Genomic DNA, 23,019 nt, shown 5'->3' with positions numbered 1-23,019 from the left:
GCCATTTGCAGTGATGTATTTCCTGCCTCCTTTCATACAGTGAAGTATAGGCTGCAAGCAGCTGGCTCTAGTACTTTTCTGAACACTTGAAGACTCAACAACTACAGATCATTGTTAATGATTCAGGCGGAGAGAGCGATACAGGGGACAAAATACATCCTTTTTCCCCTTTCAAAAACAGATGTATTCATCCTAAAACTACCTCCATAATTTAAAATAATTTCGGTAAAATGTGATGTATTGTAAGCCAGTCTTGTAAACATACACACTATAGAAATGTAAGCAGTTGAAAGTTCTGCAGATCTTCTAGAGTAGAGTACACTGTGGCGCTCTGTTTTACCCTGGTTGTCATGGAGACATGCTAGATTTCACAATGTGCGAGAGATTAAAATTGAGGGCGGCCATTACACGAAACAATCATATAGTGTTTATGAAGCTCTCCAATTACATCACATGATGAGTGTTGTGAATATTGTTCGGAAGCTGCTACTGATGCTTTTGAATTAAAGTGGTACAGCTAAAGTCAATTATTGCGAATGACAATCGTGTACAAAGATGAATGAAACTGAAAAAAAAATCAGTCAATACGCACAAAGATTTAACAGGCGCTTTAAACTGAAAATATACAGTGGATAAAATGCCAATATCAGACCATTAACTAACTACTAATTCAGTTGTAATTCATCAGCTCTATTTTGTCGTATTCGTTAGAATCCACTATCAATTGGATCGGATAATTCTTGAGGGTCCATTTCAAATCTCAAATACTGATAAAAATAAAATCTTCACCACTGCTGTAGGACTACACCACTTCTGTATTTAAACTCAGAGTGAGAAAATTCTGGACAAGTGAGAGAACAGTTGGCTATGGAAGACCAATCTCCAGAAATGCAACACGCCATTGACCTTCAAACTGTTCTGTTGCTCTGTGACTGAATGGTAGTCTCTCTCTCTCTCTCTCTCTCTCTCTCTCACTCTCCCATCTCACTCACAATGGGGAAGTGCTAAAATTACAGCTGGCCAGATACCAGCAGTCCCCTCCACCCGCCCAAATGACTTGATGTGTACCTTTGATAAAGAGCCTGAGGCTATTTCTGGGCCTTCGCAGAAGAGGACTAACTGTTACTGCACACGGACTGAGTTTCCTTGTAAGGGTCTACCGGGGCTAGTGGCCATGATAGTATGGATAATTACACTTTGGACATGTGCTGATGCTTTGTCTTGGTGTAATGGCTATATTGAATTTTTGTTTTGTCTATACATATCGTCCACTGGCCTTGAGGTTTTGAATGATGGCCAAGGTTTGCCCAATAAAAGAATATTATTGAAGTACAATTGCTAATTGAGTGAGTAGCACCTCATCAGCCATGGGTGAGTAGAAGCATCTTGATTTATTCCCGTAATTTGACGTCTCCCTGATGTGTTCACAAGATGCGATGTGGAGCTTTTTTCCACAGTCTAACTGACCCTTCTGCCATGCCTGATCAACATGTGACCTACTGAAATAAATGCACATACACACTCCAGTGCGCAGAAGTTGTGGTTGTCTGACAAGGCCACATTTGGCACATAAAGAACTGTATGAATGGAAAATTATCCAGTCATAGTAAACACACTGTATGGCAAAAGCTAAAGCCAGAGACATTGTTCCATTTTCCAAACGAGTTGTGATTAAGACTCTCTCGTGCTATTCATCATTTACTGTAATGCCATTTTAACCACACAGTGTGTCTCTTCAAATAGACTGCAGGGAGCATTTTTAAACAGCTGCCATGCCACGCTATGAAAAACCTCAGCCATGACTAAGAGCGAATTGGAGTAAAAAAAAAAAACCCTGAATATTCATCCCGTATGCCTAGTTGTGGCCCATTAATCTGAAGGACACTTGAATGGAACGTCTTTGAGTGCCTCATGACTTCTCCCTGGCTCTTGTTTCCAATCGGATGGCCTGTATCAGAGCTACAGTGTGCTCTCTGTTCGGCTTCCCTAGGACACAATGGTTGCATTGGACAGCCAAAGACTTTGAATGTTGATGGTAGAGCCGCTGCCATAAGAGGTACTTTTGTATAAGAGGGACAGTAAAGGAGAGGAGATAGACGGAGGGACCTCGGCCTCAACTCTCTCCACTGGCCCTGGGGGCACTGCAGGGCCAGACAAGGTTACCAGCTGGGCTAAACTGAGCTCCATGTCAGTTTCCAAGAAGCTACTGTCCTGATTTTTATATAGAATATAGCCATGCTTCTGTGGTGACCACTGCTGAGCTGTTCAGACAGACATACACACATACACCCATGCCCGCGCACACACACACACACACACATGCACAAACACACATATGCATGCATAAGCTGTCTCTGAAGCAACCACAAGTCAAAGCCCCAGTATGTATCCACATGCACTATAACTTTCCCTTTCAAGTGGATTACACACACACACACACACACCAAGAACATACACATTCCAAAAGCTATTTATGGGCAAACACACTCGTCCTTACACTCCAAACATATGCTAGTAGTTATGCCATACAAGAAATCAAGAACCTGAAGGGGCGTGGCCAGGCAAGTGATATGCATGTTGCAACATTCTGCTTGAATTAGATTCTGGGTCAAACAACAACAACAAAAAAAAAAGACCCTGACATTGTCTATGTTATTTAAAAAAGGTACTAGTATTTATGTAACTTGCTACGGAGACTAAAGCCCTAAGCTCATGGTGCATGCATGTAAGACTTAGCCAAACCTCAGAAGACGTATTCGGAAAATGTTGTGATACCCCCCTCAAACCTCCTAGTGTTCGACAATAATTGTTATTTATCCAGACAAAATGGGTCAAGTATTGAAAATGATTGTCATTAACTTGCATTAACATCATTACACAGTAATTACTTCCTATAATGGATGACAGGCATCGTTTATTTCAGGTATGCTTGCTCACTAGGTTTTGTTGTTTATTCTACATTTATTCCAACCCACAAACTGAATGTTAATGTGAATGTTAACAACTTCAAGAAAATCATTAGCACAAGCCTAGCCTTCCTCAAATCTTTTTAGTCTGCTTAGGCTGCAAGAAAATGTGAGTTGTGGGTGAGTAAAAGACAAGAGGGGACATACTGTAGAAGGTGGGGATGCCATCCTTACCAGCACTGGTGCCAGGGCCTGTGGTGAGATCAGCACCCATCAGACCACCTAGAACAGAGGAAGAGAGAAAAGAAGGGGCGGTGTTTCAATAACCTCATTGCACTTGACGTTCACATCCTACAGAAAAAACAAAACAACAACAACAAAAAAAAACGTTCCTCCAGACCTATCACATAATTTGTTAAGCTTCATCTTCAGCCATATCCCCAGCCAAAGAAAAGCCAAGGTGACAAGAAAGAGCATGTGTAAGTATGTACGAGGGAACAAGAAACTGCCCTTTTTTGTTAACAGTATGTTTAGGGTGGCTGGGGCGTTAGGGGGTGTTGGGGAGGGGGGGGCTGTGGCCAGAGAGGCCGGGCTTCTGCATCCAAGAAAAATGACACATTTTTATTTTTAAATCAGCAGTGTAGCGGTTGTGGTCAGGCAGAGCACGGGGCTGGGCCAAAGCTCATATTTAGCCGGCCCTCCTGTACTGGGCGGCTGATTGCATCAGGAGAGCATGACTGCTAATGACAGGGCTGAAGGGGCGAGAGCGAGCTGTTGCCTTAGCAAGCCAGAGACCTAAAGAGAAAACTGCGAACGGGGCTAGATGGTGTGAGTGTGTGTCACTAGGTGTATTTACAATGTATATGCAGGACAAAATTAGTAATATGCGCTCTTTTTGAATAATTATAGTCTACTATTTTATAGAAAGGAATCAGTGGCAAATTATAACAAGGTTAAACTTCATTATAGCTTCAATATAAGTCATCAGTTTTAAGGCTTGCACAAAAATGTGTGACAAATTAAAAGAAAACCCAGCATTAAGTGTTAGGCCATTGCAAGTCACCTGTACACAGCTCCAACATTCTTCCAAAAGATATTCCCTCAACTGGCATTTTGATGATAGTGGAGGAGAACGCTGTCTCACACGTCACTATAAAATCTCCCATAGGTGTTCAACTGCATTGAGATGCAGTGACTTAAATCCACAGCTTGTGATTTACATCCTATTCATCCTCATCAGTGAGCTCTAATGCTCTATGGATGAGGGTGGAGTCATCCTTGAAGCGACCACTCCCATCAGGAGAGAAATGTTTCATCATGGGATCATGGGCAGCATGGTGGTGTAGTGGTTAGCATGGTCGCCTCACAGCAAGAAGGTTCTGTGTTCGAACCCAGCGGCTGGCGAGGGCCTTTCTGTGTGGAGTTTGCATGTTCTCCCCGTGTCTGCGTGGGTTTCCTCCGGGTGCTCTGGTTTCCCCCACAATCCAAAGACATGCGGTTAGGTTAATATGGGACGGCCTTGGGCTGAGGTGCCCTTGAGCGAGGCACCTAACTCCCAACTGCTCCCCGGGCGCTGTTAGTGTGGCTGCCTGCTGCTCTGGGTATGTGTGTGTGCTCATTGCGCATGTGTGTGTTCACTGCTTCAGATGGGTTAAATGCAGAGAGGAAATTTCACAAGTGTGTGATGAATAAAGTTGTGTTTTCTTTTTCTTTCTTTAAAGATGATCAGTTAGAATAACTGTGTATTGATCTGCAATGACGCTTCTCTCTAAGGGGGCCAGTGGACCCAGCAGATTTTCCTTTAATTTGTCAGATATCTGTACATACGTGCAGCATGTATATGAGTATATATTATGTGTTACCTGCACTTGGAGGTCTGTGTGTGACACCTGGAGACATGCTGTTCCTCTGTATGCCGTGATGGGACAGTGGAACCAGGTTATGGTTGCCTAGGGATCCTCCAGGGTGGCTGTAGATCTGGTTGCTTACTGGGATGGACACTGGCATGTCGTAGTTGGAAGGGGGCACGGCCTAAACGTATGGAAAAGCTATAGTTAATAATAATAGCACAGAGCTACAGTGAACATTGCCAGCGACAATAGAAAGAATAGGGAAAAATCATAATTATCAAACGCATTTTACATCAATAGGGTAAAACACAGAAAACAAAGAAGGGTAGAGAAAGATAGAAAGTTGGCAAGAGAAAGAGATCTTATCTGATCTTCTTTCATTTACCACGTTACTCTATGAGAGGCTTAACCTTGAGGAGAGCAGACGTGTGAGCTCTTTCTCTTCCATGTTGTGTTTCCTAAGGAGAAAATAGCCCCTAATTGCAGCCATGTGTCCTAAGGGTCCGTAAGTGCTCATCTGGGGGAGCATCAGCCGGCAGAAACCGGAGACGAGAGCCTTGTCCCTCTCTCTCCACGTCTTTCTCTCTTTCTGTCCGCAAGGCTGAAGCAATCATTTGCTCAGAGCTGGGCAAATATTTTCGTTCTGTGTAGAAGGTCTCCTCTTTCCCTCGTGTGTTCACTTTTGCTTTCTTTCGTTATCCCTCCTCCCTCTGCCTAAGGTGTTCCCTGTCATATTTTTCCGCAAAAATCCCAAACAACTCTTCAGGTTTTAGTATCATGAATAACCCTTTGTTTTACTACTAAATTTATCCACAAGTGCACTCAGAATCCTATCATTTCTGTGATCATGCGGAGTGTCTCGTTTCTTCCTCCCTCTGTCTATCATGCACTTAGTATTTCGCTACATCTTTTTGCAGGCTGTTATTTGCGTGGTGCCATCCTTCCTGTTCAAGCCGCTCTATAACTCAGAGAACATGGCCGAACCACTGTGACCGCAAACTAAACTGGCCATCACAATAGCCACTATTCTAGACTCCACCATATACTACTCTCTCATGTTGTCTGTGTGTGTGTGTGTGTGTGTGTGTGTGTGTGTGTGTGTGTGTGTGTGTGTGTGTGCACTGCTATAGTACCACTTGGTAAAATGTTTCATATAAAACACATAGGAATAATTTTAACTGCTTAAAATGACCAGATAAACATAATTAGAATAGATGGTAAATACCATTTTCGAATATTTAAAAACGATTAGGATTGATATTTATTTAATTCGACACTTTTATTTCATAATATAAATGAGGTATAAAGTTTATAGTGAGTGGGGGTTAAGGGTGTTTCTCAAGAGCGCAAGAGTGATTCCCAGACTTCATCGGAATTCTACTACATCATCATCACCAGGTCTTTGGAGACTTCATCTGATGAGAAACAAGCGTGATCACGTAACTGTGTGTGTACGTGACTGTGGGAGAGTGTATGGCTGCCTGTACGATGCTGTTTTCTGCATAGGTTTTTTTTTTCAGACACATAACCTATTGCGCACTTTCAGCTAGCATGCTCTGATGAGAGGATGAAAGAAACTCATGCAAATTTAACCTTCAAAGTCAGCGTTCACATAAACCAGAACTGGACTGTATGTGAGGTTAGAAAGCATTTTTGACTAAATGTAATTAATAGATGTTTAGCTTTTTTGAAAAGTCGCATTAAGATTCTCATGACACACAAAGAACTGTTGGTGAATGCTGAGTCAAGACTCTTCATCTTGTTTGAGGATGACTGGTGACGGCAACAAAACTCAAACCTCAAACCACACGATTCAATTCAGCAAGCACGGAATAGGAATAGTTAGCAACATGCTAGCTTTTGTAGCTAACCACGAGCTTCTTCCAAGCCTCCAATTCAAATGACTAGCTTTCCTGAGAAAGTGGTTAGCACTACTATAGCAAGGTAGCATGGCTGTTAGATCTCTGCCTGTTGTCCTCTGTAGCTGCTGTACTTACAGGGATTTTATAAGTCTTGATCATATGATCAAACTCTTCGTTAATCAGTTTGTATTTCTCTTCTGTGCGTGGAGTGAGAGCGAGAGCAGACTCAAGCTCCGGGCTCTCGCTGCCCTTGTTCTCCTTCTTGCTCAACGCCTGAAGGCCACAGAGAGAGAGAGAGAGAGAGAGAGAGAGAGGGAGTGAGAGTGGTGTTTATGGATGGAGGTACTTACACACAGTCTCTGTCTGCTGATCATTAGGTCTATGTCCTCGTTGATTTTGCGGTACTTGTCCTCAGACTCAGGGCTGTGACCGACTGAATCGTCTGCGTCTGGGTCGGGGCTGTCACACCCATTTAGGCCCTTCTTTCTCAATGTCTGTAAACACAGCGTTAAAATGTCATCAAACGTGGAAGAAACTTTAAGTCAGAAATGTAGAGCTGGAGTTTTTTTTTTGTGTGTGCTTTTTTGTTATTTTGATGATTCAGTACTAAATTAATTACTTGAAAAAATATCTTGTTTAATTAGCTCAAAAAATTTTTATTTGTAGGACTGAACATGTGTCACTTTGGAAATCTATATAAAATATGTACTGTATTTTCGGAAAGAAATACTTATATCTGTAATTATATATCGTATATATTGTAGTGAATATATGGAAAATGCATGAAACATGGTACATGCATATATATATATAAATAATAAAGAGACAAAAAGGCTGAACTCATGAGATTTATAAGCATTAAACACTCTCGGATTCATGGAATTCTAGATATTCCAGAGTATATCCACAGCCAGCAGTTTTCCTCTCAGCCACCTGATGGCCACCTTCTAGTAGAAATAACACTTTCCTCACATGGTGAATTCAGCCTCAAAACTGTGTCTGTACTGTACCCTATTTTGATTGTTCAGCACAAACAGAATACAGCACCACAGTCTGGCTTTTTTCCACATTCATTTCCTAAATGACTTCATCAGTGGCTGTCTGTATACATGTACACAAATAGCCGGTGTCCTCTTGCGAATTAAACAAGTCTTAACTGTCACAAAGTAACTCGTAACAGGCAGCTCAAGATGCTTCATCAAAAACAATGCGAGAGGGTATAATAAGGAGACATTAGCGTATATGGGGGCACAGCTACTCGCTAACGACGTGCACGGTTAGCGCACTCGCACACGCTTACACAGACGTGCAGCGTCCCTTTCATCTGCCTGTCTACAGCACAAACCCTGTAATTAAATTTACTTTGCAGTCGCCAAGATTTGATGAAGACGGACAAAGAAAGTGAGATGAGATGAGTTAGGATTCATCTGCATCAAACACACATATAACAATCTGGTGTTTGAAAAGAATAAAAATATTCTACTTACACGTGGTTTTTTTTTTTTACCTTACCATTATAAGAAATATAGTGAGTGGTCATCAGTAACATTCAACACTATTCTACACTATAAAATCCAGAAAAAAAAAACTCTTAGTACTAGGTGGTCTTTAAATGAACTTGGCTGAATGCAGTGATATTTAGATTCACTGCAGCACTAAAGAGTAGTGAGTGACTGAACTGACGGAGGGAGTGTACTGTTGGAGAATTGATGGCAGTGAAGGGTAAAGAGGCAGTGTTGCACTGATGTGAGGTCATGCTGGCATGCGGAGCTTTCATGCAGGGCCTGGCAGTTTAAGAGCCAGCGTGGGGCCGCCGTGGGGGCCGCTTGCAATGCCACTCATTCCACAAATGTGCACCTGTCAGAGCGCCCACACCTGTCACCAGCCGTCTCACACACACACACACACACACACACACACACACACACACACACACACACTGCAGGGGGGCAGGAGAAGAGCCAATCATGAGTTTGGATCCAAAAGATGGCCATAGATGGCTCGCTGGCTCTTGATTCTCGCTCTCAATTTCTCCATGTCTTTCTCTCCCCCCCTTTTTTCGATCTCTAACGGTCTAATAGCTGGCACATGTAGCACATATAATCACAGGTTAAATTAAATGACTACACACGACAAGCTTGATTAAAAAAAATATCTGACAAATAAATCAATTTCCCAACACACCACTCTCCATCTTTAATGTTTCCAGTTTGTGTGACTAAAAATACGCGGCTACAGAGAACGGACCCTTTTTGTACCTGAAGTGAGTGGAGAAATCATTTCCTAGTCTGACATCTTAATAGCTTCAGTAGATGAAAGCTGCATGATCTACCGTCCAAAACATTATTGATGAGGAGTAATCAATCTAACAAAGCGGAAAATGGCCTTGCAAAGAGGAGGAGGAGGAGGGAAATTCAGGGGCCAATATGGTGGAGCGAAGAAAGAGACAGAAGGTAAAATGGGAGGATAGAGCTAAAAAAAAAAAGGCAGACAAAGACAGTGAAAATAAAGCCTTCAGAGGCACACTCCTAATTAAACAGCTTCCTCCTGATGCTGCCTCGCCACTTTGGCCTACATACACTCATCTTTTCTAACCTTCAGCCCAACACGTGCACAAGCATGTGTGTATGTCTGTCAAACCAAATGTCATACCAGGTTCTGCTGTCTATAACAAGTGTAGTCTAAACACTTTCCGTCCATTAGGTACTATTTAATAAGCTTAACTCCTATTCTAACATCCTTTGCCAATTCAGTTGTAAACCTGATGAATTAATCAAGCAACTCAAGGTTCAGAACCTCAGACCAGTGCATCAGACAGCCTCCCATGTGCCCACTTTATCCTCTATCTACTGTGTTAGCCTTCAGTCAGTCACGGCTGACCTTCAGACACACTGGAATCAGGCCCAGAAATGTGGGGGACTAAAGTCTAGACAAGCACTACAGATTTGGGGTTAGCTGCAAGAATCATACAAAAAGAGGCCATCTATTCCTGGGGCAACTCTGGCATCCTAGCGATGTGGAGAGAAGCCCACATTTCACAACGTGTTTATGAAGGCGAAAAGACAAGCCAACAACAACACAACAAAACAAATTCGGCCCCTTTTCTTACTGTAAATAGCAGCTGAGCCATGCTGCCATGTTCAGACCATGTTTCATGAACAAAAAAACAAGCTCATGGCCCTGAAGGCTTCAAACCCAAGTGAAATAAAAGCTCACCGAATACTAATATATTTTTTGGTGAAATCTCATAACTGTAGCTTGGATCTCTGTCAAACCAATATACTCAAGAGTCTGGTCCTCTGATAAATCGTGTTCGCAGGTCATGTGAAAAAAAAAAGAAGAATGTTTTCATATGAAGTTCATATTTCAGCAGTTGGGTGGTTTGCCTTATTCAGCATGTAGTGGAACAGAAAGCCTTTTCCATTCTGCACTATAGACTCATGCAGAAAGCTGCCGACTCTGAGGTGGTCCCATTAGGCCAGCAAAAATGACTTCATGCCACTCAGCAGCCCCGCCTCTGTCGTGTGTATGTGGGGTGTGTGAGGCTGCGGGAGAGGGCGAGAGGGTGGAGAGTTCCACACACTCTATTACACATCATTTTATGGCACCTTGCTGAAACTCCATGTGTGGAGGAGATGCTTTTACACACATATCAACACACACACAAAGAAAGACTCAAAGCAGACCCAACGGCCCACACATTCAGCCAAGCATCCCATGTGTCTGCTGTGTCGAGCAAATGAGATCCCCTTCCGAGAGAATGCGAGAGAGGTCGCAGCTTATTGGAAGCAGGTGGTCGGCTGGGAGTAGGGGAAGCCGCTACTTCATTAAGTGCGGTTTGAACATGCTACTACGGATGGAGATGACAAGGGGCAGGGATGTCATATGTGTGCATGTGTGTGTGTGTGTGTGTCTGAGAATTTGTGCCTATATGTGCATCAAACCACCTCTCTGTGGTATATTGGGAGAAGATTTTACAATAAAGACTCTCCTCCTTACACAATTACGAAAAATAAAGGGCTTTTTGATTCGCCAAATGCACTAGATTGGTTACTTTACCACACACACACACACACACACACACACACACACACACAGAGTGTCTCCATCCATGCAATGAAATCTAGTATCAAAGAGATGAGCTTAAGACCCATCAGCCCACAGTTGAAGCAATACCGCACTTTAAGGATGTAATTACAGCTGTCTGTGGTTTACGGGGGGGGGATGGGGGTCAGGCTCAAGGAAAATCCATGCACACAGATAAATTCTGTCACTGGGCGCTGCTCAATATGAGCTAATCCCAGTACAAAGACATACAGTATAGGACTGTGCAGACAAATGGCACAATAGTGAACCAAGTGGCACCCTATTCAAGAACCCAGCTGCTCCTCATAGAAAACATCCATGTGCATCAAAAACGAAGAACCATTTAATTATCTGGGGCTTTTAACGTATCCTAAGGGTATGGATTTTATCTAAGGCTTATGCTTTTCGAGCAATACTTTCCAAAACCCATCAAACATGTTTAGTGCATTAAGACTGAAATGAGTAAAGATAGATAAAAATTTATAACGCCATATGATATCACTGCTTCACTATCCTATAGAGAATAATGTTTGTTTCACGTCATTGAAAGACAGCATCTGTCTGTTTGAGCTTTAGGAGTGTAAAAAGCAGCATCTCATGTCCTCTCACTGTGTTTGCATTAACAAGAAGGACACTGAAGTCTTTCATTGTTTATGACCCATCCCAAATCCACACAATGGCACCCTAGTCATTGGATAAAGCGGTGCTTATAGCATGGTCATCTTTCTATACGCTACACATCTGAGATACTGACTTTCTTCTTTATTTTGAGAGATGGATATGTGTGCACACCCCCTTCACACACACACGCACACAAACGCGAACAAACACGTACAACATGCTGCAAATCTTTTTTTGGCTGGTGGTGAGTTAAAGTTTTCTCTCTTAAGTGTGAAAACACACACACACACACACACACACACACACACACACACACACACACACACACACACAGATCAGTTATCAGCTTTTGTCTACTGCATGGCCTCTTATCGTGCAGCTGCATTACAGGAAGAGGCTGAGAGCTTTGAGGAACAATGAGCAGGCACCTGACCTCTCTGGCATGACCTTGTGTTTCCACACCCGGCAGGCCCGAAGGGAGCCCACGGAGTGCTGCTGAATGCCATCTACACCCACAGCCCAAAATAGCCTCTCGTTTTTCCGCCCACACTCACAGGGAGCACGAGGAGGGTGCGACTCTCATTTTATGTTATTTTGAAATTTAAAAAAAAACAACATTTGATTACTGGTATATCACATAAAAATTCTCTGTGTCTGACCTCCACATGTACTGCACTTTTCTTCTACTCTCGCTTATTATTGCGTTTGTGGAGAAAACAAATGTGGTTGAAAAACGCCTGATCTATTGTCCTTTTCTTTCCATAAGAACACAGCAGCATGAGGGTAAGAAAGTCACATTTGACATTTTTTGCCCTCTTAACAAAAGCAAAGTGTTTCACTTTACTGCTACTGTGAAGGAATGAGAAAGATTGGGAAAAAAAAATCTCACACACACACACACAAAACTGAGGCGTAAATAATAAAGAACCTTTATCCTGACGATCAAATGTTTATTGGCACCCTGAGGTCTGGTGGTACAGGAAAGGGGAGATTTGAGTCTTGTGCCTTCGCTGGCCAAGGGCAGCAGTTCATCGGGTGCTGAATGAATAGAGGCTTGCTTACTCACCCTGTCTCTCCACGCCTATTCTTCTCCATTCGCTTCGCCAGAGCAGTAAGCCAAGCGCTAAATTTAGCATCGTTGGTTGCTATTTTTAGGCCACTACTGGTTTTTTTGAGGCATTTATTAGGGGAAGAACACTAAAAAAACACACAGACTCTCACGCACACACACACACGCACACGCGCGCACACACACACACACACACACACACGGAGGGAGTGAGTGGGAGGGAGACAGAAAGAGAGGGAGGAGGAGGAGGAGATGGTGGAAGGGGCTCCCAATTTGGACATCTGAAATGCACTCGGTTTTAAAGTGTTGCTGCGTGTGCTCTGCAGCTGTTTCCAATCAGATGACAGCTAGGGAAAACAAGAGAGAGAGACATGCACACACTGGAAGAGAGAGAGAGAGAGAGAGAGAGAGACAGAGCATGCAAATGCCCCTTAAGAATTCATCAGCCACGAGGTATAAGTACAACAAGTTGTTCTGTTGCCGTCTGTCCAAACAGCTTTAGATGAGGAGGCCTGGGAGGCTTGAAGAGCACAAAGAAGCTCCTCACTCTCTGACTGATTAGCCTTGCTTTGAAAATTGAAAGGAATCTCACAAACAGAGAAAACAATTTTTTTCAACTGATCTTACTTGTTGAAAAAGGACTGTGGCTCATTTCTGCTCAGGGGGAACTGCATGATATCTTCATAGAAAGACGTTTTTAAAAATGGTGAATAAGCCGAGCAGCAGCTAAAATTTTAAAAATGGACATAAACCAATTTAAGCATTACTGAACTAATTACTGATATAATATTCAGTTCTTTCTATTATTCCATCTTATTTGATTTCTCTGGTTCTCAACCGTAGGATTTCTTCATATGGTGTGTGTGTGTGTAGGGTTACATACATATTTGCCCTATTTGTTCTTGAAATGAAATCTGTGCTGTGATCATAAGGTGGTCCTTAGATACAAAAAGTTTAAGGAGCCCTGCTGTAGTGGTGTTACAGCACCACTGTGCCACTAAGAGGGAAAAAAAAAGAAAGAAAAAAAGAAAATGACACAACTGAAGAAAAAAAGGGTACGTCGACCTTAAATCCAAAATCCATCCAGAGTGACAGAAGTGATTGCTCATATTCCATCTTATCTAATATCCATAAAATGTATACGATTTGCTGTTACACACTTGGCCTCTAAACAGGGGAGAAGGACAGGAGAGTTTATATTTTGCTCAATCATGATAAGCACAAACACTTCAACTTATCTGATTGGAGCTTAAAAGAGCATTCTGAGTTAATGTAGTTGTTTTGGTGAGTTATCACATAGCAGCTCTTTGTAAGTAGAATGAATAGTCCTTCATATGCAGTGCTGAGAGAGAACCGCTCTGGGCGAATGATCCTTCTGATGTCGGCACTACAAACAAGTCAGGAAAGAGTGAACGAGACGTCTGAGGCAGAGTGCTCTAGCAGGCTGTTGACGTGAAAGCACTCACACGAGCCAAATATCTTTTAATTAAGTCATAACGGCTACTTTGAAGAAAAATTAAACTGAAATCAGTCCAATTAATTAGCGTTTCTTGGCAACATTAAGCATTCTGCAAGACATTTAATGAACCTGAGTTGACGCTTCTGTGTAGGATTTTTTTTTCCTTTCCCTTCCTTCACTCCATCTCTGCTTCAGGCAGGCAACAGTGTAGTGGAGGTGAATGCCCTGCATGTGCGCTCTCACACATCTCACCATACAGAGAACTATACGAGGGCAAAACATCGTGAGGGAGCTTTGCAGAATCTCATTAGCTGAGCAGGTAGTCATTAACAGAATGACCTTTGAAAATAATTACCGACCTCTCTTCTTCTCACACGCTGTTCCCTCAACACCTCTGCCACCTTTATTCGCTCGCTCCCATTCAGAAGTTGCAGGTGGAGGATGGTGCTAGCACTAGCCAAGATTAAAAGGTGAATGTTCAGATTAGGTTAATCTGGACAGGGAACGAGATTGGCCCAAGATGTCCACTGGCTCCATGTGGATGTGCATGTGAAAGGGTTGACTTGAAGGTTGTTGTGCTGTTCCCATATCCTCTTATTTATGTACTTATCTCACATTTGCTCACATTAGGAAAAGAACCCCACAAATTATGTGATAATGATTAATGTCAAATCCTAATTAAGACTGTAAAATAAAGCTTGATATATTGTTTCATCGTGTAAAAAGCTAGCCAATTAAACCTGATCCTAGAGTGAAGCCTTGTTAAAGGATAGGAAGACTTTGAAGAGCATCGCCAGTAACTAAGCACTTTCGGTGCAACATAGCTAGTCTTCAGTATCACTAATTCATGCTGGAAATGAATGTAACAGCCCGCTGATTTTCCCAACCCTGTCTCGGCTCTTCTCTAATGCACCTCACATGTCGGGTAGCCTTGCCTGGCAATTGCCGTTATAGGAACTCTATCTGTCTGTTTGAGTTTTTCATCTGCTGCCAAATAAACCATTTGCTGTATCCGTGCCAGCACAACATTTGACATCCCACTCCGTCAACTGTGTTGCGCTGCTTTCTTCCTGCTAGTCTGAAACAGACTAATTTTACCTTATGTAAGCACCTGTAATTTGGTCCTTCTTTGCAACTTTACATGTAATTACCTGGACCTGCCCACCTATTGTCGAGCCTCAGATGTTGCTTTGCAGGAGACTTTAAATGGGTTTTTGTGTAAGAAAAAAAAAGTGCCAATGAAAACAATTTGCCTGAGATGAACCAATACACCAAGAAAGCACAACTATGTTATGGCCATATTCAGCCGGCTTTGACAGTGCTGTGAACACTGATTTGTTGTAAGCGGTCTTTTCTGAGTTGGCATTGCTTTAATAAGTCTCAGTCGGTGCGGGTTCTCCAAAGATTCATCACATTTAACGCATCTTCGATTTCTTATGAGTGCTAAAACATACTGCAGGAATGCATAAAAAGATGGTTTGGTTTCTACTCATTTTGACATGAATCATTAACACTGGAGCAAATTCTCTCTTGATCTTTCTCTTTAGCTCTTTTTGGCCTTTTTTTTTTTTAAATGTGCTGTATGTAGAGTCTTATTACAGCATGCTGGATTGAGAGGCTAATCTAGCAGACATTTAGGTTAAAAGAAGAACTGTCCTGACCCTGAAGAGCCAGGATGAAAATCAAGCGAATGGAAGAGGAGAGAGGCAAAGTGTGATGATGAGTGCTGGGGTGAAGGAGTAGGGCCTTCAGGCCCTCGCAAACACAGCTAAAGAGGCTGGGCAGAGCCTGCTGCTGCCACTCTCTCAGCAACGCTAATTATCAGCCGAAGACATGCTAATTACATGGAGCTTTATTGCTAATGTAGCAGGCCGCTCTTCGAGACGCCCACATGCTGTGCCCAGCTCCCATGCCTCTCCTTATCCTCCCACTGCACCCTCCAAGGCATGCTGGGCAAAGACAGGAACAACTACGTTTATCCTTGAGCTTATTTTTTTTGAACCCTTATATGAGCCTTTATGGATTCTTTCATATCTATCTATCTATCTATCTATCTATCTATCTATCTATCTATCTATCTATCTATCTATCTATCTATCTATCTATACACAGTGCTCAGTGTAAATGAGTACACCCCCTTTGAAAAGTAACATTTTAAACAATATTTCAATGAACACAAACAATTTCCAAAATGTTGAAAAGACAAAGTTTAATATAACATCTGTTTAACTTATAATGTGAAAGTAAGGTTAATAATATAACTTAGATTACACATTTAAATGTGACTGGATGCTGGATGGAGAGTGATGCTCAACTTGTCTCTTCAGAATTTCCCAAAGAAAATAATTTCTTTACATCACAAAGGTGAAGGCTACAAGAAGATCAGCAAAGCTTTACTTATCAGTCAGAATACTGTAGCAAAAGTGGTGCAAAAATTTAAGAAAGATGGAACTGCAACCATCTCACAGAGACGTCCAGGTCGTCCACGGAAGTTAACACCTCGACAGGAGCGTCTTCTGATGAGAAGGGTTGAAGAAAATTGGCATGCAAGTTCACTGCAGTTATCTAAAGAAGTAGAAAGCCAAACTGGGGTGACTATTTCCCGTGACACAATACGGCGTATACTGCAGAGGAATGGCATGCATGGATGCCGTCCACGAAAGAAGCCTCTCCTAAAGCCCAGGCACAAAAAAGCCCGCCTAGAGTTTGCCAGGGCCCATGCTGACAAAGATGAAGACTACTGGGACTCTATACTCTGGAGTGATGAGACCAAGATAAATGTTTTTGGAACTGATGGCTTCAAAACTGTATGGCATCGCAAAGGTGAGGAATACAAAGAAAAATGCATGGTGCCTACAGTGAAACATGGTGGTGGCAGTGTCCTTAAGTGGGGCTGCATGAGTGCTGCTGGTGTCGGGGAACTGCATTTCACTGATGGTATCATGAATTCACAGATGTATTGCTCTATACTGAAAGAGAAGATGCTACCATCACTCCGTGCCCTTGGTCGTCATGCACTTTTCCAACATGACTAAACACACATCTAAGGCCACTGTTGGATTTCTGAAGAAGAACAGGGTGAAAGTGATTCAGTGGCCGAGTATGTCTCCTGATCTGAACCCAATCGAACACCTATGGGGAATTCTGAAGAGACAAGTTGAGCATCACTCTCCATCCAGCATCCAGTCACTAAAAGAGGTCATTGTTGAAGAATGGAAAAAGATCGATGTTGCAAAATGTCGCCAACTTGTTCATTCCATGCCTAGAAGACTTGGTGCTGTCATTAAAAATCATGGAGGCCATACAAAGTACTAGATGTAGTAGTTTTTGTTGTGGGGTGTACTCATTTTTGCACCACCCTAATTTGAGTAAAACTGAAAAATGTGTAATCTAAGTTATATTATTAACCTTACTTTCACATTATAAGTAAACAGATGTTATATTAAACTTTGTCTTTTCAACATTTTGGAAATTGTTTGTGTTCATTGAGATATTTAAAATGTTACTTTTCAAAGGGGGTGTACTCATTTATGCTGAGCACTGTATATATATATATATATATATATATATATATATATATATATATATATATATATATATACAACCCCGATTCTAAAAAAGTTGGGACAAAGTACAAATTGTAAATAAAAACGGAATGCAATGATATGGAAGTTTCAAAAGTCCATATTTTATTCAGAATAGAACATAGATGACATATCAAATGTTTAAACTGAGAAAATGTATCATTTAAAGAGAAAAATTAGGTGATTTTAAATTTCATGACAACAACACATCTCAAAAAAGTTGGGACAAGGCCATGTTTACCACTGTGAGACATCCCCTTTTCTCTTTACAACAGTCTGTAAACATCTGGGGACTGAGGAGACAAGTTGCTCAAGTTTAGGGATAGGAATGTTAACCCATTCTTGTCTAATGTAGGATTCTAGTTGCTCAACTGTCTTCGGTCTTTTTTGTCGTATCTTCCGTTTTATGATGCGCCAAATGTTTTCTATGGGTGAAAGATCTGGACTGCAGGCTGGCCAGTTCAGTACCCGGACCCTTCTTCTACGCAGCCATGATGCTGTAATTGATGCAGTATGTGGTTTGACATTGTCATGTTGGAAAATGCAAGGCCTTCCCTGAAAGAGACGTCATCTGGATGGGAGCATATGTTGCTCTAGAACCTGGATATACCTTTCAGCATTGATGGTGTCTTTCCAGATGTGTAAGCTGCCCATGCCACACACACTAATGCAACCCCATACCATCAGAGATGCAGGCTCCTGAACTGAGCGCTGATAACAACTCGGGTCGTCCTTCTCCTCTTTAGTCCGAATGACACGGCGTCCCTGATTTCCATAAAGAACTTCAAATTTTGATTCGTCTGACCACAGAACAGTTTTCCACTTTGCCACAGTCCATTTTAAATGAGCCTCGGCCCAGAGAAGACGTCTGCGCTTCTGGATCATGTTTAGATACGGCTGCTTCTTTGAACTATAGAGTTTTAGCTGGCAACGGCGGATGGCACGGTGAATTGTGTTCACAGATAATGTTCTCTGGAAATATTCCTGAGCCCATTTTGTGATTTCCAATACAGAAGCATGCCTGTATGTGATGCAGTGCCGTCTAAGGGCCCGAAGATCACGGGCACCCAGTATGGTTTTCTGGCCTTGACCCTTACGCACAGAGATTCTTCCAGATTCTCTGAATCTTTTGATGATATTATGCACTGTAGATGATGATATGTTCAAACTCTTTGCAATTTTACACTGTCGAACTCCTTTCTGATATTGCTCCACTATTTGTCGGCGCAGAATTAGGGGGATTGGTGATCCTCTTCCCGTCTTTACTTCTGAGAGCCGTTGCCACTCCAAGATGCTCTTTTTATACCCAGTCATGTTAATGACCTATTGCCAATTGACCTAATGAGTTGCAATTTGGTCCTCCAGCTGTTCCTTTTTTGTACCTTTAACTTTTCCAGCCTCTTATTGCCCCTGTCCCAACTTTTTTGAGATGTGTTGCTGTCATGAAATTTCAAATGAGCCAATATTTGGCATGAAATTTCAAAATGTCTCACTTTTGACATTTGATATGTTGTCTATGTTCTATTGTGAATACAATATCAGTTTTTGAGATTTGTAAATTATTGCATTCCATTTTTATTTACAATTTGTACTTTGTCCCAACTTTTTTGGAATCGGGGTTGTATATATATATATATATATATATACACACACACACACACACACACACACACACATGGGTGTATATATATATATATATATATATATATATATATATATATATATATATACACAGTATATATATATATATATATATATATATATATATATATATATATATATATATATATAAAATGACAGAATATTTACTTGTGGATGTATATACGAACGTTAAGTGCATGGATGTATGTTTGCTGCAGATGTACGTCTTTTCAGTCTTTTTCTTTTATTTGCACAAAAGTATCCATGTGCTAAACTAGCATCCACCTCCCAGTTTCAGCCCTCTTCCTGAAGCCCAGCTGAAGGCTTCAACCCTATCCTGCCAACGCAACAGTAAGTCTGCTTTGTTTCTCTTGACCTCCCGCTACCCCATCTCCCCCGGCCGTGATGTAACCTAGCAGCAGCCAAATGGGGGCCCTGAAGGAGCTCGCATGCTCGCAAATCCAGTTAGCTTGCTGCCTCAGGCGCACTCCCAATCAATTTTCACTAGCACAAATCTGCCAGGGTGGAGAACGAGCTAGCACTAACTCCTGTTTCTTCTCCAACCGCACTGTTCTTTTCTTCACACCGCTTTCCCTTTGGCACATCTGAACAGATTATCCTCAGGTGGTTTAAATTATGGATCTTTTATAATGTGCGCTTAAAACACCCATGTTTGGAATTTTGGCTGTTTGTCTCGATATTTCACTAAATCAAAGCTTCCCAAACATTTCAGACATTGTGTAATTTGGGCCAGTTTGGAACGTGTGCTTTCTATAATCAGTTATGAATGACATGACAGCCTGATATAAAATGACGTGACCCAAAATGGCATGGTCACTTATTTCTGAGGTGGCTGCTTAACATTTATTGTTTTTAAATGTGATGTAGCCTTCGGATATCTAATGCTACCAGATATGCTCTTATCTTACCACTTAATGGATAGTAATGCACTTATGCACTTTGGTTTCAAGGAATTCCAAAGTGAAGCAAGACAATTTATAATTCATTCCCTGGCTGAAGTTTAGGTCTAGACGAGATTAAAAGTCTACGATACAACATGTCTATAATGCATTAAGGGAGCGTAGTGGTCTCCTGTCTTCGCTTGGCAAGCATATGTGCTGTGCTCGAATATGAAGTAGACAATAGGTTTTATCCAGTCTCAGTATGGTATACAGTTCACAATCAAAGGCGATTCTTATCAATAATCTGAAATGATGATCACAGCACATGTTCTTCACTGCTCTTCTAGATACATTTCAAGTGTTTATTCAGTGTGTAAGGATGCCTCAACATTATGAATATACAGTATGAAGGAACAAAGAAAGGGGAAAAAAATCTTAATTTACAGTAATATTGAGCAACTGAAAAAAAAAAGCTTTTGTATACACAGGCTTGTGTGAAATGGAGATGAGAGAGGGAACTGAAGGAAAGTGTGCTGTGACTCTGGAGAGTTTATGCAATATTTCTGAGAGACAGAGAGAGAGAGAGAGAGAGAGAGAGAGAGAGAGAGAGAGAAAGAACAGAAAAAATGGCCATCTGAATCAATGGCACAGTAAAGGATAATTCTAGTGCTATTTAACCACAACAGAAGAGCTTGATTAATTTTGTGTACTGTATGATTCTCAAGCTTTTATAACGAGAAGGGTATATTTACATTCTTACTGTGAAGCCATCATTTGGAATTAAAAACAAGCAAGTCAGGTGGAAGATTTAGCTTCAACTTTTTTTTTTTGAAAATGATCACAAAGATGGGCAGCACGGTGGTGTAGTGGTTAGCGCTGTCGCCTCACAGCAAGAAGGTCCGGGTTCGAGCCCCGTGGCCGGCGAGGGCCTTTCTGTGTGGAGTTTGCATGTTCTCCCCGTGTCCGCGTGGGTTTCCTCCGGGTGCTCCGGTTTCCCCCACAGTCCAAAGACATGCAGGTTAGGTTAACTGGTGACTCTAAATTGACCGTAGGTGTGAATGTGAGTGTGAATGGTTGTCTGTGTCTATGTGTCAGCCCTGTGATGACCTGGCAACTTGTCCAGGGTGTACCCCGCCTTTCGCCTGTAGTCAGCTGGGATAGGCTCCAGCTTGCCTGCGACCCTGTAGAACAGGATAAAGCGACTAGAGATAATGAGATGAGATCATAAAGATCAAAATGGCATAATTGACCCAAATCTTCGTTTATGTTCCTTAACGATATGTACATTCCCAGTCTTGTGGATGCTCTTTTCCATACTGGAAACTCACCTGAATCAACATACGGGTAGTAATGTTGAGCTGACAAGCTGAATCAGAAAGAACACTAGATTATAACCATATTTGGATGGCGGCTGGGAAAAAGGGATCGCTAAGGTGTGTCTCTGGCTGACACTTGTACCAATCCAGAGAGGACAAACAGCATCTTTTCCCATAAATCCTTAAGTGCCTCAGAAGCCCTTGAGTCCTTGGCCACGTCTGTGTGGAAAGCTTGTTGCGCAAGCGACTCACGCTGGGCTTAACATTTGCTACTGGACGTCTGCCTCGTGATTGGCCTCTGTCATGGCTGTTTAGCTCGGACTGAACCCGGCTTTGGTTTCAGGAACGAGGCCAATGCTGGCGCAGCAACCAGCAGACAGCATGTCTCTGAGGCCTGAGACTTATCCAAGGCTTTAGCATGTTTCGATCACTGTTGTGAGACACAAAGTGGCCAGAGACAGGCAGGATACAAGGAGCTTGTGTCATACACACTGGCTAATGTCTGTTTGCTAAAACAGTAGCAGTGGTCTGGCACTAGAGCATGCCCTCTAGTAACACTACGGTTCTCTCTTACTCTACATGCATGGAAGAAGCTTCACATGCAATTGGGATGTATTGCAATTTATGATTTTGTACTTTATCTCCCCAATGAATATATTAAAACCCACAACACCTATCACTCTCTGCTCCATTCATTTCTCTTCAATTCAACTTGTACATGCAGTGTGTATGCTTCAGCTAGCTGAAGTACAACAGATTCCTCACCTCCACAATATCAGAATTGGTCCTGCTCTCATGAGGCTCGTTGTACTCTGTGTACTTCAGTAACACTTTGTCCATGTCGGTGCTGGCGTATTGGAAGAGCTTGTTGGTGCTGTTGAAGATGATGAGGGCAATCTCACAGTCGCATAGCACACTCAGCTCATAGGCTTTCTTCATCAGTCCAAACTTCCTCTTGGTGAATGTCACCTATGTTGTGACAGGATAGGGAGAGAGGGGGTGGAGGGGGGAGAAAACACTGTTTAAAGGGCATTACACAAGTTTGGAAAGGTGTGAGAATATTGTCTTGAATCTCTCTCGTTCATGAGCTGCACTGAACAGTAATACTGTTGGAAAATCAATGTTTTTCGTTTTTTCTTTTTTGTTCATCCAAAATGTCTGGGAAAACAGACGCTGGCATAATCAGACTTTTTCCACTCATATATCAAGCAAAGGTTACAGAAAAGAATTTCTTGCAAAAATCTGGGTTTATAGAAAAAAGTCAAACCCTGTGTGTTATTAGAACATGCTTAAGCATTAAAATACCTCAGATTAACCTCTAATGTCCTGCCTTCAGACAGACTCGGTAGTATACAACTGTGAAGAGATAATTATTCTGACACTACTCAATTATAATCACTTCTTGTTTAAACTTCTTCTTATTAAAGTTTGTATCTTGAATTTGCTAGTGTAGTTTATAAGGCAAGGTGAATCTTTGAGAAAGAAAATGGATACAGCTGGAACTTCTAACTCCGAAAGAATAAAATCCCACATATATAGACAGATTACACACACACACACACACACACACACACACAGAGTGAGAGAGAGAGAGCGAGCGAGAGAGAGAGAGAGATCGTCATCTCTCATTGCTCACAGTGCTGACATGTAACTTCTCAGTAAATGTTCCTGTCTATCAAATTAGTAACATTAAAAATAAACACCCTTGGACATCCCCCAGTGC

At 41.9% G+C, this 23,019-nt stretch overlaps 1 protein-coding gene across 5 annotated transcripts in view; it reads right to left on the bottom strand.

The window, feature by feature from the left end:
* The window catches only part of mef2cb (myocyte enhancer factor 2cb), a 79,936-nt gene that overhangs the window by 8,965 nt on the left and 47,952 nt on the right, over positions 1-23,019 (bottom strand). For 4 of the 5 annotated variants that reach the window (XM_060907095.1, XM_060907092.1, XM_060907094.1 and 1 more), the window contains 4 exons: positions 22,062-22,265; positions 6,969-7,112; positions 4,769-4,937; positions 3,114-3,188 (listed from right to left, as the gene is read on the bottom strand). In XM_060907095.1, coding sequence (XP_060763078.1) covers positions 3,114-3,188; positions 4,769-4,937; positions 6,969-7,112; positions 22,062-22,265 — 592 coding nt within the window. The remainder of the gene's footprint in view (positions 1-3,113; positions 3,189-4,768; positions 4,938-6,968; positions 7,113-22,061; positions 22,266-23,019) is intronic. The other variant, XM_060907096.1, reaches the window with a different exon arrangement.

Source organism: Neoarius graeffei, chromosome 24 (genome assembly GCF_027579695.1).
Source record: "Neoarius graeffei isolate fNeoGra1 chromosome 24, fNeoGra1.pri, whole genome shotgun sequence".
In the NCBI taxonomy this organism is placed as follows: Eukaryota; Metazoa; Chordata; class Actinopteri; order Siluriformes; family Ariidae; genus Neoarius; species Neoarius graeffei.
This window is presented reverse-complemented; position numbering and strand designations above follow the sequence as displayed.